The sequence below is a fragment of the Gorilla gorilla genome, chromosome 5 (assembly GCF_029281585.2).
Source record: "Gorilla gorilla gorilla isolate KB3781 chromosome 5, NHGRI_mGorGor1-v2.1_pri, whole genome shotgun sequence".
NCBI lineage: Eukaryota > Metazoa > Chordata > Mammalia > Primates > Hominidae > Gorilla > Gorilla gorilla.
In genome coordinates, this window is record NC_073229.2 from 152147561 (window position 1) to 152162242 (window position 14682).

The 14682-nt window shown below is 37.0% G+C and overlaps 1 protein-coding gene across 5 annotated transcripts in view; it reads right to left on the minus strand.

The window, feature by feature from the left end:
• Window positions 1-3695: 3695 nt before the first annotated feature.
• Window positions 3696-14682, minus strand: part of PTPRK (protein tyrosine phosphatase receptor type K) — a 560471-nt gene continuing 549484 nt past the window's right edge. For all 5 annotated transcript variants that reach the window (XM_031012171.3, XM_031012169.3, XM_031012170.3 and 2 more), the window contains 5 exons: window positions 13261-13392; window positions 12995-13120; window positions 10007-10170; window positions 9365-9500; window positions 3696-5191 (listed from right to left, as the gene is read on the minus strand). In XM_031012171.3, the coding sequence (XP_030868031.1) occupies window positions 5138-5191; window positions 9365-9500; window positions 10007-10170; window positions 12995-13120; window positions 13261-13392 (612 nt within the window). In that variant the 3' untranslated portion in view covers window positions 3696-5137. The remainder of the gene's footprint in view (window positions 5192-9364; window positions 9501-10006; window positions 10171-12994; window positions 13121-13260; window positions 13393-14682) is intronic.

Below are 14682 nucleotides of genomic sequence, written 5' to 3' on the forward strand. Positions count from 1 at the left end.
TCCCAGCTACTCAGGAGGCTGAGGCAGGAGAATCACTTGAACTCAGGAGGCAGAGGTTGCAGTGAGCCGAGATCATGCCACTGCACTCCAGCCTGGGAGATGGAGTGAGACTTTGTCTCAAGAAATAAAATAAAATAAAATAAAATAAAATAAAATAAATATAAAAATAAGAAAAGAAGTCATTGGTGACTCAATTTAGACATTCCTGTTCTTCATATTCTATATCTGAATAGACTGCATAGATTATATCTAAGTACCGAGGGTTGGATTCTTACGGCCTAAGTGCTACATATTCCTGACGGAATCAAGACTAATATATCCTAAAAGACTAATCAAATCTGCCCAGAGAACATGAGAAGGAAGGCATTTTATTACAGATAACATCTCATGATGATGGACTTGCCAATTGTATTAAATGATCAACAATACTTAACATCCAACACAGAAAATTGAGTGCTGATTTATTCTGATGTAGTTGATTAGTTTCAACATAGTCTTAACATTAAAGAGGGAGCTTTCAGATATTCCATAGCGACCTACGTTTGCTTCAATGATTTAGAAACTCTCCATTGGTGTCTTTTCGGATTTGATAACGACAGGGTCTCTGTGTTGTTCGTTATCTTCCAGGTTAGCTAGCATTTCAATTCACTTTGGAGGAAGCTGGAAGTTCAGAAGTGTCATATATATCTACCACATTTCCATTGATTTTTGGCCAATTTATATTCCAAAAGCCACTTATAGCTACTTAAAGTAGCTTTTCCTTTTAGTTTCACAGAGATATAATAATACTCGAATACTCTGCAGACTGCTTGAATAGACTGGAGTTGTGAACAAATTCAGGTATCTCTTCTACTCCAAACCTCCCTAAGCTGTGAGACTATGAACTAATATGTAAGTCGAAATGATTAAGGGAGGCACAGCCAGCCGCCTTCTATCTTCACTCAGTGTTGAATGAAATGGCACACAGACTCTACACTAAGTAGGGGTGTTTACTAAAACACTGAAATAAGTCTAGGAAGGATGTGGAGTCTCTGCCTATGGAAACATTTTATAGGGTAAATATTACATATTATACCCAGGGTATGTGATGGATTATTGATTTCTGGCTATTTTGTTATTAAAAAGAATGCTTGCCGAAGTGCACAGAAATTAAATATAAATGCTGAATTGTCACTCCCCTATGAAAGTTAGGCAAATCTCTGGGCGTGGTGGCTCACACCTGTAATCCCAGCACTTTGGGAGGCCGAGACGGGTGGATCCCCTGATGTCAGGAGTTCAAGACCAGCCTGGCCAACATGGCAAACCCCCGTCTCTGCTAAAAATACAAAAATTAGTGGGGCGCGGTGGCAGGTGCCTGTAATCCCAGCTACTTGGGAGGCTGGGGCAGGAGAATCGCCTGAACCTGGGAGGTGGAGGTTGCAGTGAGCCAAGATTGCACCATTGCACTCCAGCCTGGGCGACAAAAGCGAAACTCCATCTCAAAAAAAAAAAAGGCAAATCTCAAAGGTGGTCTTCCAAAGCTAGTAGACTGCCCACCTCATATTTTCAGTTGAGCTACAATCAGCCCCTGCTCTTCTGCATTTTAGTATTTACTGGTATCTATTAAGTTCAGATGCTAAGAACCTCTTGCCTTCCACCATTTTCTGGGAGGAGAGTAGATATGAGAAGGAGCAGCCTTTGGTGTCTGACTTCCAAGTTTACGACATGAATGCCTGGAACTCAAGAGATTCTTGTGGTAATATGAATACTGAATGAGCACATCAGCACATCAGTGTGGAGATAAACATGTGGCCTCTCCATGTCCAGGCAAAAAATATCTCCCCTTTTGTTTATCTTTCAATGTCAGAGATCATTTGGCTGCAACACAGCAACACCTTTATCTAAAGACTCTGATGGTTAATACTGAGTGTCAACTTGATTGGATTGAAGGATACAAAGTATTAATCCTGGGTGTGTCTATGTGTTGCCAAAAGAGATTAACATTTGAGTCAGTGGGCTGGGGAAGGCAGATCCACCCTTAATCTGGTGGGGACAATCTAATCAGCTGCCAGCAAATATAAAGCAGGCAGAAAAACGTGAAAAGGCAAGACTGGCCTAATCTCCCTGCCTACATCTTTCGCCTATGCTGGATGCTTCCTGCCCTTGAACATCTGACTCCAAGTTCTTCCATTTTGAGACTCAGACTGGCTCTCCTCCTCTTCAAGCTTGCAGACAGCCTATTGTGGGACCTTGTGATCATGTAAGTTAATACTTAATAAACTCCGTTATATATTTATCCTATTAGTTCTGTCTCTCTAGAGAACCCTGACTAATACAGACTCCAAAGCCTAAGTATTAGAAAAGGCTAGGAGACAACTCTAAGAGAGATAACACTTATTTCCAAGAATGGTTTTAAAACTCAAAAATTCCCAGTTGCTGGTGTGTCTCTGGCCCACACACTTCCAACATCTCCTTAGTGATAGTTATGGAAAGGGGGTCTGTAAAATTCAACGACATGACAGCCATTTAAGGAATAACTAAATTAGGAATAGGAAGCCCTAAACTATGAAAAGCATGTAGAGCTCTGCCAGTGGAAGAGGACCCCACCCCCAGCCAGCACCAGGACATCTGCCCAGAGGGACACGGCTGGGGGTGTCAGAGAACATAGTCATGCAGAAGACTACTTAGGGAGACCTTAAGGGTATAAGATATGAGCTTTTGAATATGAGTTTTGAGAGCAACAGGCAACCCCTCTCCCATTGTCTCCTGATCAAGTGGCTTCTGTGGTGCCCAAACAAAGCAAGCATGATATTTCAATTTCCTGTTACAAAGAAAGAGAACTCTTGTTCTTTGAATTACAGAGGCTGCACAGACCTCTGAGCTTTGTGGACAGTTGTGCTCATGATAATTTTGCTGGTGTGTGGTGCAATCATGAGCAGAAATGAAGTCAGGGTCACACAGTGAAACAGAATCTTCTATAGGATAACATAATAAACATTACTGGGTAAAAAAAATCTTGGGCGAGTTTGTCGATTTTTTTTTTGTTAAATGCCTCCATGTTTAAATGAAAATCAGCTTTCCTAAGAAAAGTTTGCTTTATCTGAATTTTTTTAAAAGTCACACATTTTCTAATAAAGTACATAGCAAATGGGAGATTGAAGATGTCCATGATGATAATAATACTTTAAGAGAAAATTAATTAATGAGGAAGAATAGAAATGAAATTCTAAATTTTTTTGTCTCTCTTTGTGACATTTGGGAAACAATGTGTTTAGTGGTAAAGACATAGCTGCTAAGTAAGAATGAATCTGTTGACAAATCATGTACCTTCTCATTAGCTTCCATTTCATCATCTGTAAAATAGGGATCATAAGTACCATTTGTCATGTTGGTTATAAGAAAAAAGTAAGATGTGTATTACATAAATGGATAGTGACATACACAAATGGAAAATGTGTATTACATACATGGATAAATATAGAAACCAACAAACAAAAAATGATATCAATCTCCTGGCCTTTTCCATCTCCACCTACTGGACATTTTGGCATTAAATTAAGAAAATAAAAATAAAAGAAACTAGAGGTTGGAAATTAGTTTTACTTTGAATAGAGTTTTTGTGGCCTACTTGTATCAACGAGTATAGGAATAAGCTACTCATTTAGTGGTGAATGCATGAACATTAAGAGGAAAAAATGATGTGCAAACAATAACTGTTATAATTATAAAAACTTTATTTCATTCTTACTTTAATTAAATCTTTATAAGCACCATGTCATGAGCTGGCAATCTAGAAAGAGGACACTGGAATGCTTTAGTCTATTACAAACTGCAAGCTGATGATGTGGAGTTACAGCTACGTGGAGCATGTGAACAAGACCACATTTAGAAAGGTTCACTTAAGAATCCCATGACAATGCACAAAACAGGAATCTGGCATTGATTTGTTCACACTTTTTATAGTCAGAACCCAAAGCTTGTGCATGTAAACATCAAGAGAAACATTTTATCACCCTGACAGTTTACAGTTTGCTCAAATTTGACCCTGAAAGCATATATGTTGCCATCTTGTTTTCTTGACCAGTGCTGGGCCACAGGCTGAAAAACTCCATTCCTTTAAAATTTAAATGATGCTTAAAGGCTATGTTCAACATTGTGCAAGTTGTCAGCAAGGCCTTTTAATGTGTACATTTCTCATGTATGATCACCAAACCATTATTTACCTAATGAAATTGTGAAAAACTATACATTTTCAGCAAAATGTTTTAATTTGGTCCTATATTAAAAGACCCAATTGCCAAGGGATTTTACACAAATTTAATTCACAAGCATGTACACAAGAGAATCACTATAAAGAACATTGCTTCCTGGTTTATGAATAAAAAGTTTATCTTCTACTTACACTAAAACATACAAAAAATAATCTACAAAAATCGTTTACAATTGATTTTAGCTAAAGAAAAAGCTTTCTTCAGGAAAAAAAAGATGATTGTGTGGTGGTAGTATTTTAGCCATCAAAAAAGGAATGTAAGTAACCAATAAATATAATGTGCTTTCTCCATATAGACATATTTACACTTGAGTCTTTGGCTTATGTTATTTTCTAAAAAGAACTTTAAATGATCCAGCCATCATTGCACATTAAAAGAAAATAAGCCAGTTATATATATTTATATATTTATATAGAGATCTGCTACACTGGAAACATATAAAAAATGAACTTTACTATGAATTTGCACAGCTTTTCTTTTCTTCTTCCTTTTAAGATTCATCAGCTTTCATTTTAGAAAGGGAGAAAAATGCCACGTAGAAAGTATGAACTCATGCAACATGTGGTAGCTGCTCTACTGAAACCATGAGAAAAAAGGTGGCATGTTCACTGTACAAACACCAATACGTTCTCATTTCAATCTGGTTCTTATTAAATATAATTTATGTGGCATGAAATGTTGATGCTTTAATATAGTAATAAAAACTAATTCAGTCCTTTTTATTAAGATACACAACTTCATAAGAAAAATACTTTTACCTCTCAAATGTAAAAGTCTCCCACCCCCCACATTAAAATCTTTCTGCACAAGTGTAACAGGTACAACAGCTGCTGGCTCAATAGATGAACAGGTTTCTTCATGGATGCACTTTAAAGAGTCTCACCCAACTAAGATGATTCCAGGTACTCCAAAGCTACATCATAGCAGAAACGGTATTGCTCCTGAAAGATGTCAAAACACAAAGAGTGAGAAAACTTAAGAGACTAATGTTGAATAACAGTTACCAAATGAAACTTGACAACCAATTTAGATTACTCAAGGATTACAATTTATTTTTTCTATATATGAGATTAATATCTAGGCATACATATTTTATACTTGAGTCTAATGATCCGTTTAAGAAAAAGGAAATTTATCTTAAAAAGACATTTTATCTTTGCTGCATATTTTCTATCAATTTTTTTTTTTTTTTTTTTTATTATACTTTAAGTTTTAGGGTACATGTGCACATTGTGCAGGTTAGTTACATATGTATACATGTGCCATTCTGGTGTGCTGCACCCATTAACTCGTCATCTAGCATTAGGTATATCTCCCAATGCTATCCCTCCCCTTTCCCCCCACCCCACAACAGTCCCCAGAGTGTGATATTCCCCTTCCTGTGTCCATGTGATCTCATTGTTCAATTCCCACCTATGAGTGAGAATATGCGGTGTTTGGTTTTTTGTTCTTGCGATAGTTTACTGAGAATGATGGTTTCCAGTTTCATCCATGTCCCTACAAAGGACATGAACTCATCATTTTTTATGGCTGCATAGTATTCCATGGTGTATATGTGCCACATTTTCTTAATCCAGTCTATCATTGTTGGACATTTGGGTTGGTTCCAAGTCTTTGCTATTGTGAATAATGCCGCAATAAACATACGTGTGCATGTGTCTTTATAGCAGCATGATTTATAGTCCTTTGGGTATATACCCAGTAATGGGATGGCTGGGTCAAATGGTATTTCTAGTTCTAGATCCCTGAGGAATCGCCACACCGACTTCCACAATGGTTGAACTAGTTTACAGTCCCACCAACAGTGTAAAAGTGTTCCTATTTCTCCACATCCTCTCCAGCACCTGTTGTTTCCTGACTTTTTAATGATTGCCATTCTAACTGGTGTGAGATGATATCTCATAGTGGTTTTGATTTGCATTTCTCTGATGGCCAGTGATGATGAGCATTTTTTCATGTGTTTTTTGGCTGCATAAATGTCTTCTTTTGTGAAGTGTCTGTTCATGTCCTTCGCCCACTTTTTGATGGGGTTGTTTGTTTTTTTCTTGTAAATTTGTTTGAGTTCATTGTAGATTCTGGATATTAGCCCTTTGTCAGATGAGTAGGTTGTGAAAATTTTCTCCCATGTTGTAGGTTGCCTGTTCACTCTGATGGTAGTTTCTTTTGCTGTGCAGAAGCTCTTTAGTTTAATTAGATCCCATTTGTCAATTTTGGCTTTTGTTGCCATTGCTTTTGGTGTTTTGGACATGAAGTCCTTGCCCACGCCTATGTCCTGAATGGTAATGCCTAGGTTTTCTTCTAGGGTTTTTATGCTTTTAGGTCTAACGTTTAAATCTTTAATCCATCTTGAATTGATTTTTGTATAAGGTGTAAGGAAGGGATCCAGTTTCAGCTTTCTACATATGGCTAGCCAGTTTTCCCAGCACCATTTATTAAATAGGGAATCCTTTCCCCATTGCATGTTTTTCTCAGGTTTGTCAAAGATCAGATAGTTGTAGGTATGCGGCGTTATTTCTGAGGGCTCTGTTCTGTTCCATTGATCTATATCTCTGTTTTGGTACCAGTACCATGCTGTTTTGGTTACTGTAGCCTTGTAGTATAGTTTGAAGTCAGGTAGTGTGATGTCTAGAATTTTTTATCTGTTTATAATAATAATACTTGATCATTACAGAACAATTCTGTACAAATATAAAGAATATACAAATTCTGAACAAATACAAAGAATGAGAAAAAGAGCTATAATTCTATCATCAGAAGAAATTGTTAAAACATCACCTTAGTTTGCCTCAGTTCTTTTTGTGCATGGTTGAAATAATTATCTTAGAATAAATATAACTATGTATATTTCAAAATATAATTTTAAATGTAACTTTTAAAATTTAACATTGTTACAATTCTTTTTCCATGTTATTTAACATCTTTTAATACCACATAAAAATCAAATATATGTATTGTTTGACTATTAAGTTGCTTTTATTTTTTTCTCTATTTTATAATGCTACAGTGATAAACTGCAAACGTTTTTCTCCATATATTTCAGATGATTTCCTTGAGAAAAAAAAAGCCAGCCATTTTAAACAGCCATTTATGCAATTTCAAGTTCTTAATTTTTGACACTGTTTTTGTCCATCAGAGTATTTAAGCAAATTTTTCAAGAATGGTTAGTGATCCTTAAATTTTGAGCCTACTTATACCTGAAAATGTATTTCTGCTGCCTTTATATGTTTAAGACGACATATTGGCAATAAAATTTTTGAGTTAAAACTGCCTTTCCTCTAAGCCCATCTATGGACTTGCTCCATAATAAGAATTTAGAAAAATTCAGAGACCATATCATAAACTATTACTTATAATATGCAATTCATTTAAAAATTCCCAACTCAGTTCATTCAAGTGGGTAAAATTCAGGCTGGAGAACAGTCTAAAATGCATATTATTTTGGAAGAGAAGTTCGAGGTGTCTCCAGCAATAAACTAGGGTAATAAAACTTTCCTTAAGAGGTCTTTATCATTCCAACACTATTCACCAAGTAGTTATGATTCAAATTCACCTACCACTGTGGCGAGAGCATTCAAGGAACCAAAATGTGCCCAGAAATAGTTATGTCTCTTTAAGCAGTCTCCAGCAATATTGCCTTCACTCTAAATCTCCTCACCAAACTCCTCAGCTCAACTCCACAGCTCACTAAACTAATCATCAACACTGATTAAACACAGATCAGAGGGTGGGGTGTTCAGGATTCATGGGACATGAATGTAAAGGAAAATAGTAACTTTTTGGAAGGTTCCAGAATGGCAGAGTTTAACCATAGATTTTTTTTAATTAAAAAAGGTGGGAAATCAGTTAAATTTGAAGGTAAAAGTTGAATTCTGAAGTCAGAAGTGATCCCACTGATGATTTTAAGACTTGACCTGAAAAATGGAGGCAGAGTTTACATCAAGAAATCTTCAAATCGCAAAGAGTTTAGAGACATAACCACTATTCATTTAGTTGCTAAGACGATCTCAGAGTTCTCCCTCAAAAATCCCTCCAATTCATCCCCTCTTTCTCATCTCCACAGCCAGCACCCCAATCAAAACCAATGTAATCTTGTGTAGACAGCTGCAACAACCCAGGGAAATGAGGTGGTGTAGGGAGTTTGAGGGCACCTGTAGAAAGGGTGGAAGTCTGGTACCGCTTGTAAAAGTGAAACAGTACAAACCTAAGTCTTCAGATTTTGTCTCAGGAAGCAACGCAACTCTTGTGCGAGCAATCCATGAGCAGGAAGTGGTGAAATACTTTAAAGGTTTATTGAATTGCTCATTCTAGTTATCTGATCATCTTGATAAATGTAGGGCAAGCAACAATGATGCCTTGGTTTTTCTGGTTTACTTTTCTGTGAGCATACACTACACAGCTGCTCCCAACCTGATCCCACCATGCACATACATATGTGTAACCCACAGATATCTCTCGTTAGAAGTAAAATGTGTTAGATAAGTGTAACTTTCTTTCTTACTCTGCATACAGCTTCACCTAGATGAACTGTCACACACACACATACCTATCAGCTCTTATTTTGTAAGCTATGTTCTGACTTTATGAGCCTTGACAAGCTCAAGTAGCATGATATGAACTGCCCTCTACAGTTGGTAAAAGCTGAAAACTTAACCATGATAGTTTAACCATTTACAATTTGATCAGAAAATGAATGAATAATTACAGATAATGACAAAACTAAATTTCATTGCCCTTTAAAAATACTGGGTGTCTAAGGTACTAATGAAACCTATATCCCTTAGACATACAGCCTTGATATAGGATTTATGCTTCCTATAGGACCATTTACCAAAGTTTACTGCAGCAAATATTTTTTGGCTATAACAGAAAAAAAATCCTACAAATTTCCCAAATTAAATGAAAATAGTTTCATGATTAGCAGTTTATGCAATATGTGATTAAGTGTCTGTGGGTAGAGGGGGATGCTCAGCAATGTATTAATTAGGCAGGAAAGTCCCCACAACGTCTCATTTTCACATCTGATTCCCTATGTGTGCATGAAGTCAAATCAATAAGTAGGTATATGACTAACTAATCTCTAAGATGCCTTCCAAGTCTAAGATTCTGTGACTCACCGGGGCTTCCACCATGTTTGGCTTGCTGTTCCTTAGTGTCTTTACCGCATGGAAAACATCGACAACATTTTGCCGTTTCACCATTTCAACAACGATGCCTATAGCACAGAACATGCCACTTCGCCCGCCACCATTTCTGAAAGCAAAGAAAGCAAAGGCATTTTAGATAGCAGCACCAAGTGACCACAGGTCACACCATCATATATGTTTGGGAAAATAAGACATTGTAGTTTTAATTGTTTTCCATTTGTGTCTTAATTTTGCTTTATATGTGTACAAGGCAGAGAGGAGAAAACTTGAGGATGAAATTAGATCAGTAGCTTATACTCAGGAAAATGCTATAGGCATAGATTGCTGCAATCTAGACTTTGAGATTCTGATATATTTGTAAACTGTGTAAATCAGAAGTTGTTACGAGTAGTGTTCCAAAGAGTTTAAATAATATAGCTATATAATAATCAATATTTAGAAAATATACAAAATAAACTTAGTAGTTAATTATAGACTCATGAGACAGGAAGACTGTTTAAAAATAACATCTATGGGAGGTCCATAAGATGCAAGCCAGATAGTCTTTAACATTGAAAATGAGAAAATAAGCACCAAGGCCCCATGAATGACAGGCTGAGCTGCCCTACTCACAGGCAGTGGATAATCGTCCGGCCTTCCCCTTCCTCGCATTCCTCCTGCCACTTTTCCACCTGAAGTATCAGTTTCAAGAATGACCTTTTGGATCCAGGCACTTCTCGATGAGAAGCCCATCCTAGGTACTGAAACTGTTGCACCATCAGATAACCTTCCTGTGGCTGTAGAGGGAAGTGTTTTTATGTAAATACGCTGGGACTACAATTTTTCCTAAAAAGTAAAAGGTGTATATAATTTACAATACAAATGGCATCTACACTGGATTGAGTCTAGCTGATATAAATCCTCAATATGTACATGCTAGTAAAAAAACATTCTAAGTGACAAGAGCAGGAAACATGGCAATCATCCTTTATACCTGTTTCTCCCTCGCACTATGTATCCAGTAATTCATTACTACGATTACATTTCCTAAATAACTTTCAGATTCATTGCCTTCTCTTTATCACCACTGACATCAATACACTACTAGTCACAGGTTCTGATAATTACCTCCTAGCTGATCTCCCTGAATAAACTTTGATCTCCTTCCAGTCCATCCTTACTATAGGCATCATGATTATTTTGAACTGCAGATACAATCTTGTCATTTCCTGCTTTAATGATTTTCAAATGATCTTAGCATAAAATCCAAATTGTTGTCATGGCTTCAAAAAACGTATGTGATCTGGCTCCACCCCCTTCTTCAACTTTCTCTTTGTCTTCTTTTAATCCATTTATCAAGTCGCTTCTTGCCTTGGGGACTTTGCATATACTGTATGTACCCTTTGCCTTGAATACTTCTTCCTTGCTTGGTCTTCTCAATCCCAAATAGAATGACCAACTTGTCCCAGGTTGGCCTGGGACTTCTCTGGTCTTAGCACTGAAGCCTGTGTGTCTTGGAAAAGCTCCTGCCCTGGGCAAACCAGGATGGTGGGTTACGTCAACCCCCAACTAATTTCTATTGATTCATTAAATTGTGGCTTAAATACTACTATCACAAAGAGGTCATCTCTGATCACACAGTTATGTCAGATCACCCAGTTAAACACTCTATATTCTTTACTCTTTCACTGTAAAATGCATCGCTTTTATACAAAAAGGATTATACAATTTTCATGTAATGCTTTTCTTCCTGAAAAAAATAAAGATTCCTTAAGTACACGGAAATCTTTTTTTCCTACACTCTGTATCAGTAGAACTTTGCATAATACTTCCCCAAAAGTAGTATTGTTGAAAGAATGAATCAAAACCTTAAACCTTGAAATAAAAATATCAGGAAGAATATGTAATATATGAGTAAATCATATCTGATTGGCAAGAGCCCATGCATCTTTTGGTAGTTTACAAGCCCTACTTAGTACTCTACAAACTTGTTGGTACATGTTAAATATTTGATGCAGTTAAATATATTAAATATATTAAATGATGATAATGAGAACAGAAAAAAAATCATGTACTAATAAGGACCAGAATACCAAATACAGAGGCAGTTCAATAAGTAAGCAAACAAATAAATAAATATGCTGACAAAAATATAACATTTCAGTTCCTATTCCTAGAATATTTTTCACATAAACTGCTCAATTAACAGACAAGCCTTACTGTCTTCAGCAGTTCTGTTTTTTTCCAACTCAAATATTACTAGAACCATAATGTAACAGATGTGCAGACATAATGAGATTCCATTTAAATTAACATCTAAGATATGCATGAATATTATGAGATGATTGAAGTTACCCTTTTTTTCTCCACTGAAATGAGCAATAGGAGTCAATATGATTCCATTCCCTGCTCATAGTTATATACATATAGACTTATTAACCAGACACACACGTAGTCATTTTGATATGAGAGACATTGAAACATGACAATCCTAATCACACACTTAAAATACATACCCACAGAGCTGGTGCTTTAAAAAACAGAGTAATGTTTCTCTCTAAAAAGAGCTTAATTCCATGAAAGTTACTAATGTTTTCTTTTCCAATTCTGCTTGTTATTTGGTTATATAATCTAAATTGTTTTTATTAATACCTTTTTTTTTGGGACGAAGTCTCGCTCTATACAGGCTGGGGTGCAGTGGCGTGATCTCAGCTCACTACAACTTCTGCCTCCCGGGTTCAAATTATTCTGCTGCCTCAGCCTCCCCACTAGCTGGGACTACAGGCATGCCACCACCATGCCCAGCTAATTTTTGTATTTTTAGTAGAGATGGGGTTTCACCACGTTGGCCAGGCTGGTCTTGAACTCCTGACCTTATGATCTGCCCGCCTTGGCCTCCCAAAGTGCTGGGATTACAGGCATGAGGCACTGTGCCTGGCCTTTATTAGCACTTTTTTTTTTTAAGATCTTCCCCACCCATATTGTCATGTAGTGGAAAGCAGATGAGGAGTCAGAGAAAGACGATACAGTTACTACTCTGCTGCTGGGAAAAGGCATGGTGGTAGCAGCACTGGTTCTACCTTTAGATCTGCTTAGAGCCATAGGTTGAGACGTTTAGGAAGATGAAATTGCAGGTAGGATAATCAATAATGAACTTGGAACAGTGACATGGAACCCTTCTATAATGGTTGATCCAACATGTCTCTTTCCTCCTGCAGTACAGCTTCTCTGTCATTATTGTTATTGCAATGTTCTTATTTTTTTATCACATGCCATTTCTGGGCTGGATGTCAATACTAATAAAACATGCAGTCATCCTTAAGATAAGTCTACATACACTCAGAGGCCAGGCCTAGGCTGTCCAACTTGACTGAGCCAGTGCATCTGTATTTCCTGAGAGAATATGTTAGTCTAGTGACTGACCGAAAAACCTAGCTTCCAGCATTTCTGTTTTCCTGTATTTTTATTCGAGTACTAAGGTGTAAGATGGTTACTAGCTTTGAGGTGGATGATATAGTGCTTATTAATTGTAGTCTCCCTGTTGTCTGAATAAAATTATACCACATCTTGGTTATGATTGACCTATTCTAGATCAGCTCAAAGGATCCGATAGTGACTTACTCTTGTTAGATTGCATATCCTAAAAATCCGGTTGATCACATCACAGTCCATTGAACAAGACATACATTCCACTTGGATGGGGCCATATCGTAGCATCCCTTCCTCTGGCCAGTACTGAGGGCAGCCCTAAATGATGAACGTTTTGAAAGAAAAAAAAGAAGAGTATTATTTTTTCTAGTTAGGATAGTATAGAGCAGATTTTAGCAATTCATTACTACTCTATTAAGTTGTATATAAGTACACAAAAGCAATCCATAGCCATTAACCTGGGACAAGTCGACTTCGTTTAACATCACAATGGAGGTACAGCCATAATCATACACTAATCTCCAGAAGTCTTTTACAGTGTTTGGCAGAGGGTATTGTGTGACGATGAAAGCAGCTGGTTGCCTGTAGCTCTGTGAAGAAACAAGGTAGATGGAGAAACATAAAAACTTAAAATGTATGATCGGTTGTACAAACAGATACAATACACTTCAATGTAGGACCAGTAAGATGCAATAGCTTCACATACAGAAGGAGCCAGAGTGATGATTAAACCGTGGAATAAGAGATTCAGATCACTGGAATGAACTGAATTAGTACAGTAATGAATCAATTTGGTGGAAGACTTCAATGCCTCCAAAGCAATTCAAGTCAATAACTGAATTTTTACTTTATTGAAAGACGTAAATACAGGACAAACACAAAAGAAGAAACTAAAAAGCTTCTGAGGTTAACATCCTCTGTAAGGTACCTGTTGGGCTATTTCAATTTTCCAAACGTAATCAGTCTCTGAGAGGCTGAAGGCAAAGTAAGCACAAAATCCCTGGTATGTCTATCAATCATCTGGGTATGTGTATAGTGTGTGTGTGTGCAAGTAAAATTGTTTTACTCTTCTCTACTCCAAATAAGAAAAACCACAAGTAGCTCAAACACTTGTGCTTTTACATTATGTGGACACTACCAGGATATTCTGCACATCTTGCAGACAATCCACCTTCCACAGCTTCCTGGGCATTTCTAACATATATCAAAGGTCATAATGACAGTCTCAACCATTTAAGACCCTGAAGCACCAAAGCATAAGAGCAATATACTTCCTGTCCCCACATAAGCGGGGAGATAGCTCCTTGTTAACCAAGTCCTCCTTGATTAGAACACAATATATTATCTCTTTCCAAAGGGAGAAGTAGTAAAAACAATATTTATCTGGACTGGGCAATTGCCATTTGATTTAAACTAATTATTTGCAATAATAATAATAATAATTAGTAGATTATAGAGTTCCCTAATGTTGACAAAAATTTTCAATGATCTTGTAACTCATTTGTATCATACTACTATTTAAGTCCTTCAAGAATCTTAACATCAGCACAGGAACTGGTTCTTGGACTTCACTGATGCTACCACCATTTGAGAAATGCTACTAACCATGGCATTCAGCGTTGGCTGAAGACTGCAGGATAAATCTGAGTAGATGACAATAATAATTTACCTGGCTACTTCTAAATGACCTCAAAACCTTACCAAGTTACACGTGCAGCTGGGATGAGTGTCTCCTAAGAAAGGCACGAAGGTTCATGAGTAATATTGTTTGGCTCTGTGTCCCCACCCAAATCTCACCTAGAATTGTAATAATCCCCACATGTCAAAGGCGGGACCAGGTGGAGATAATTGAATCATGCTGGCAGTTTCCCCCATGCTGT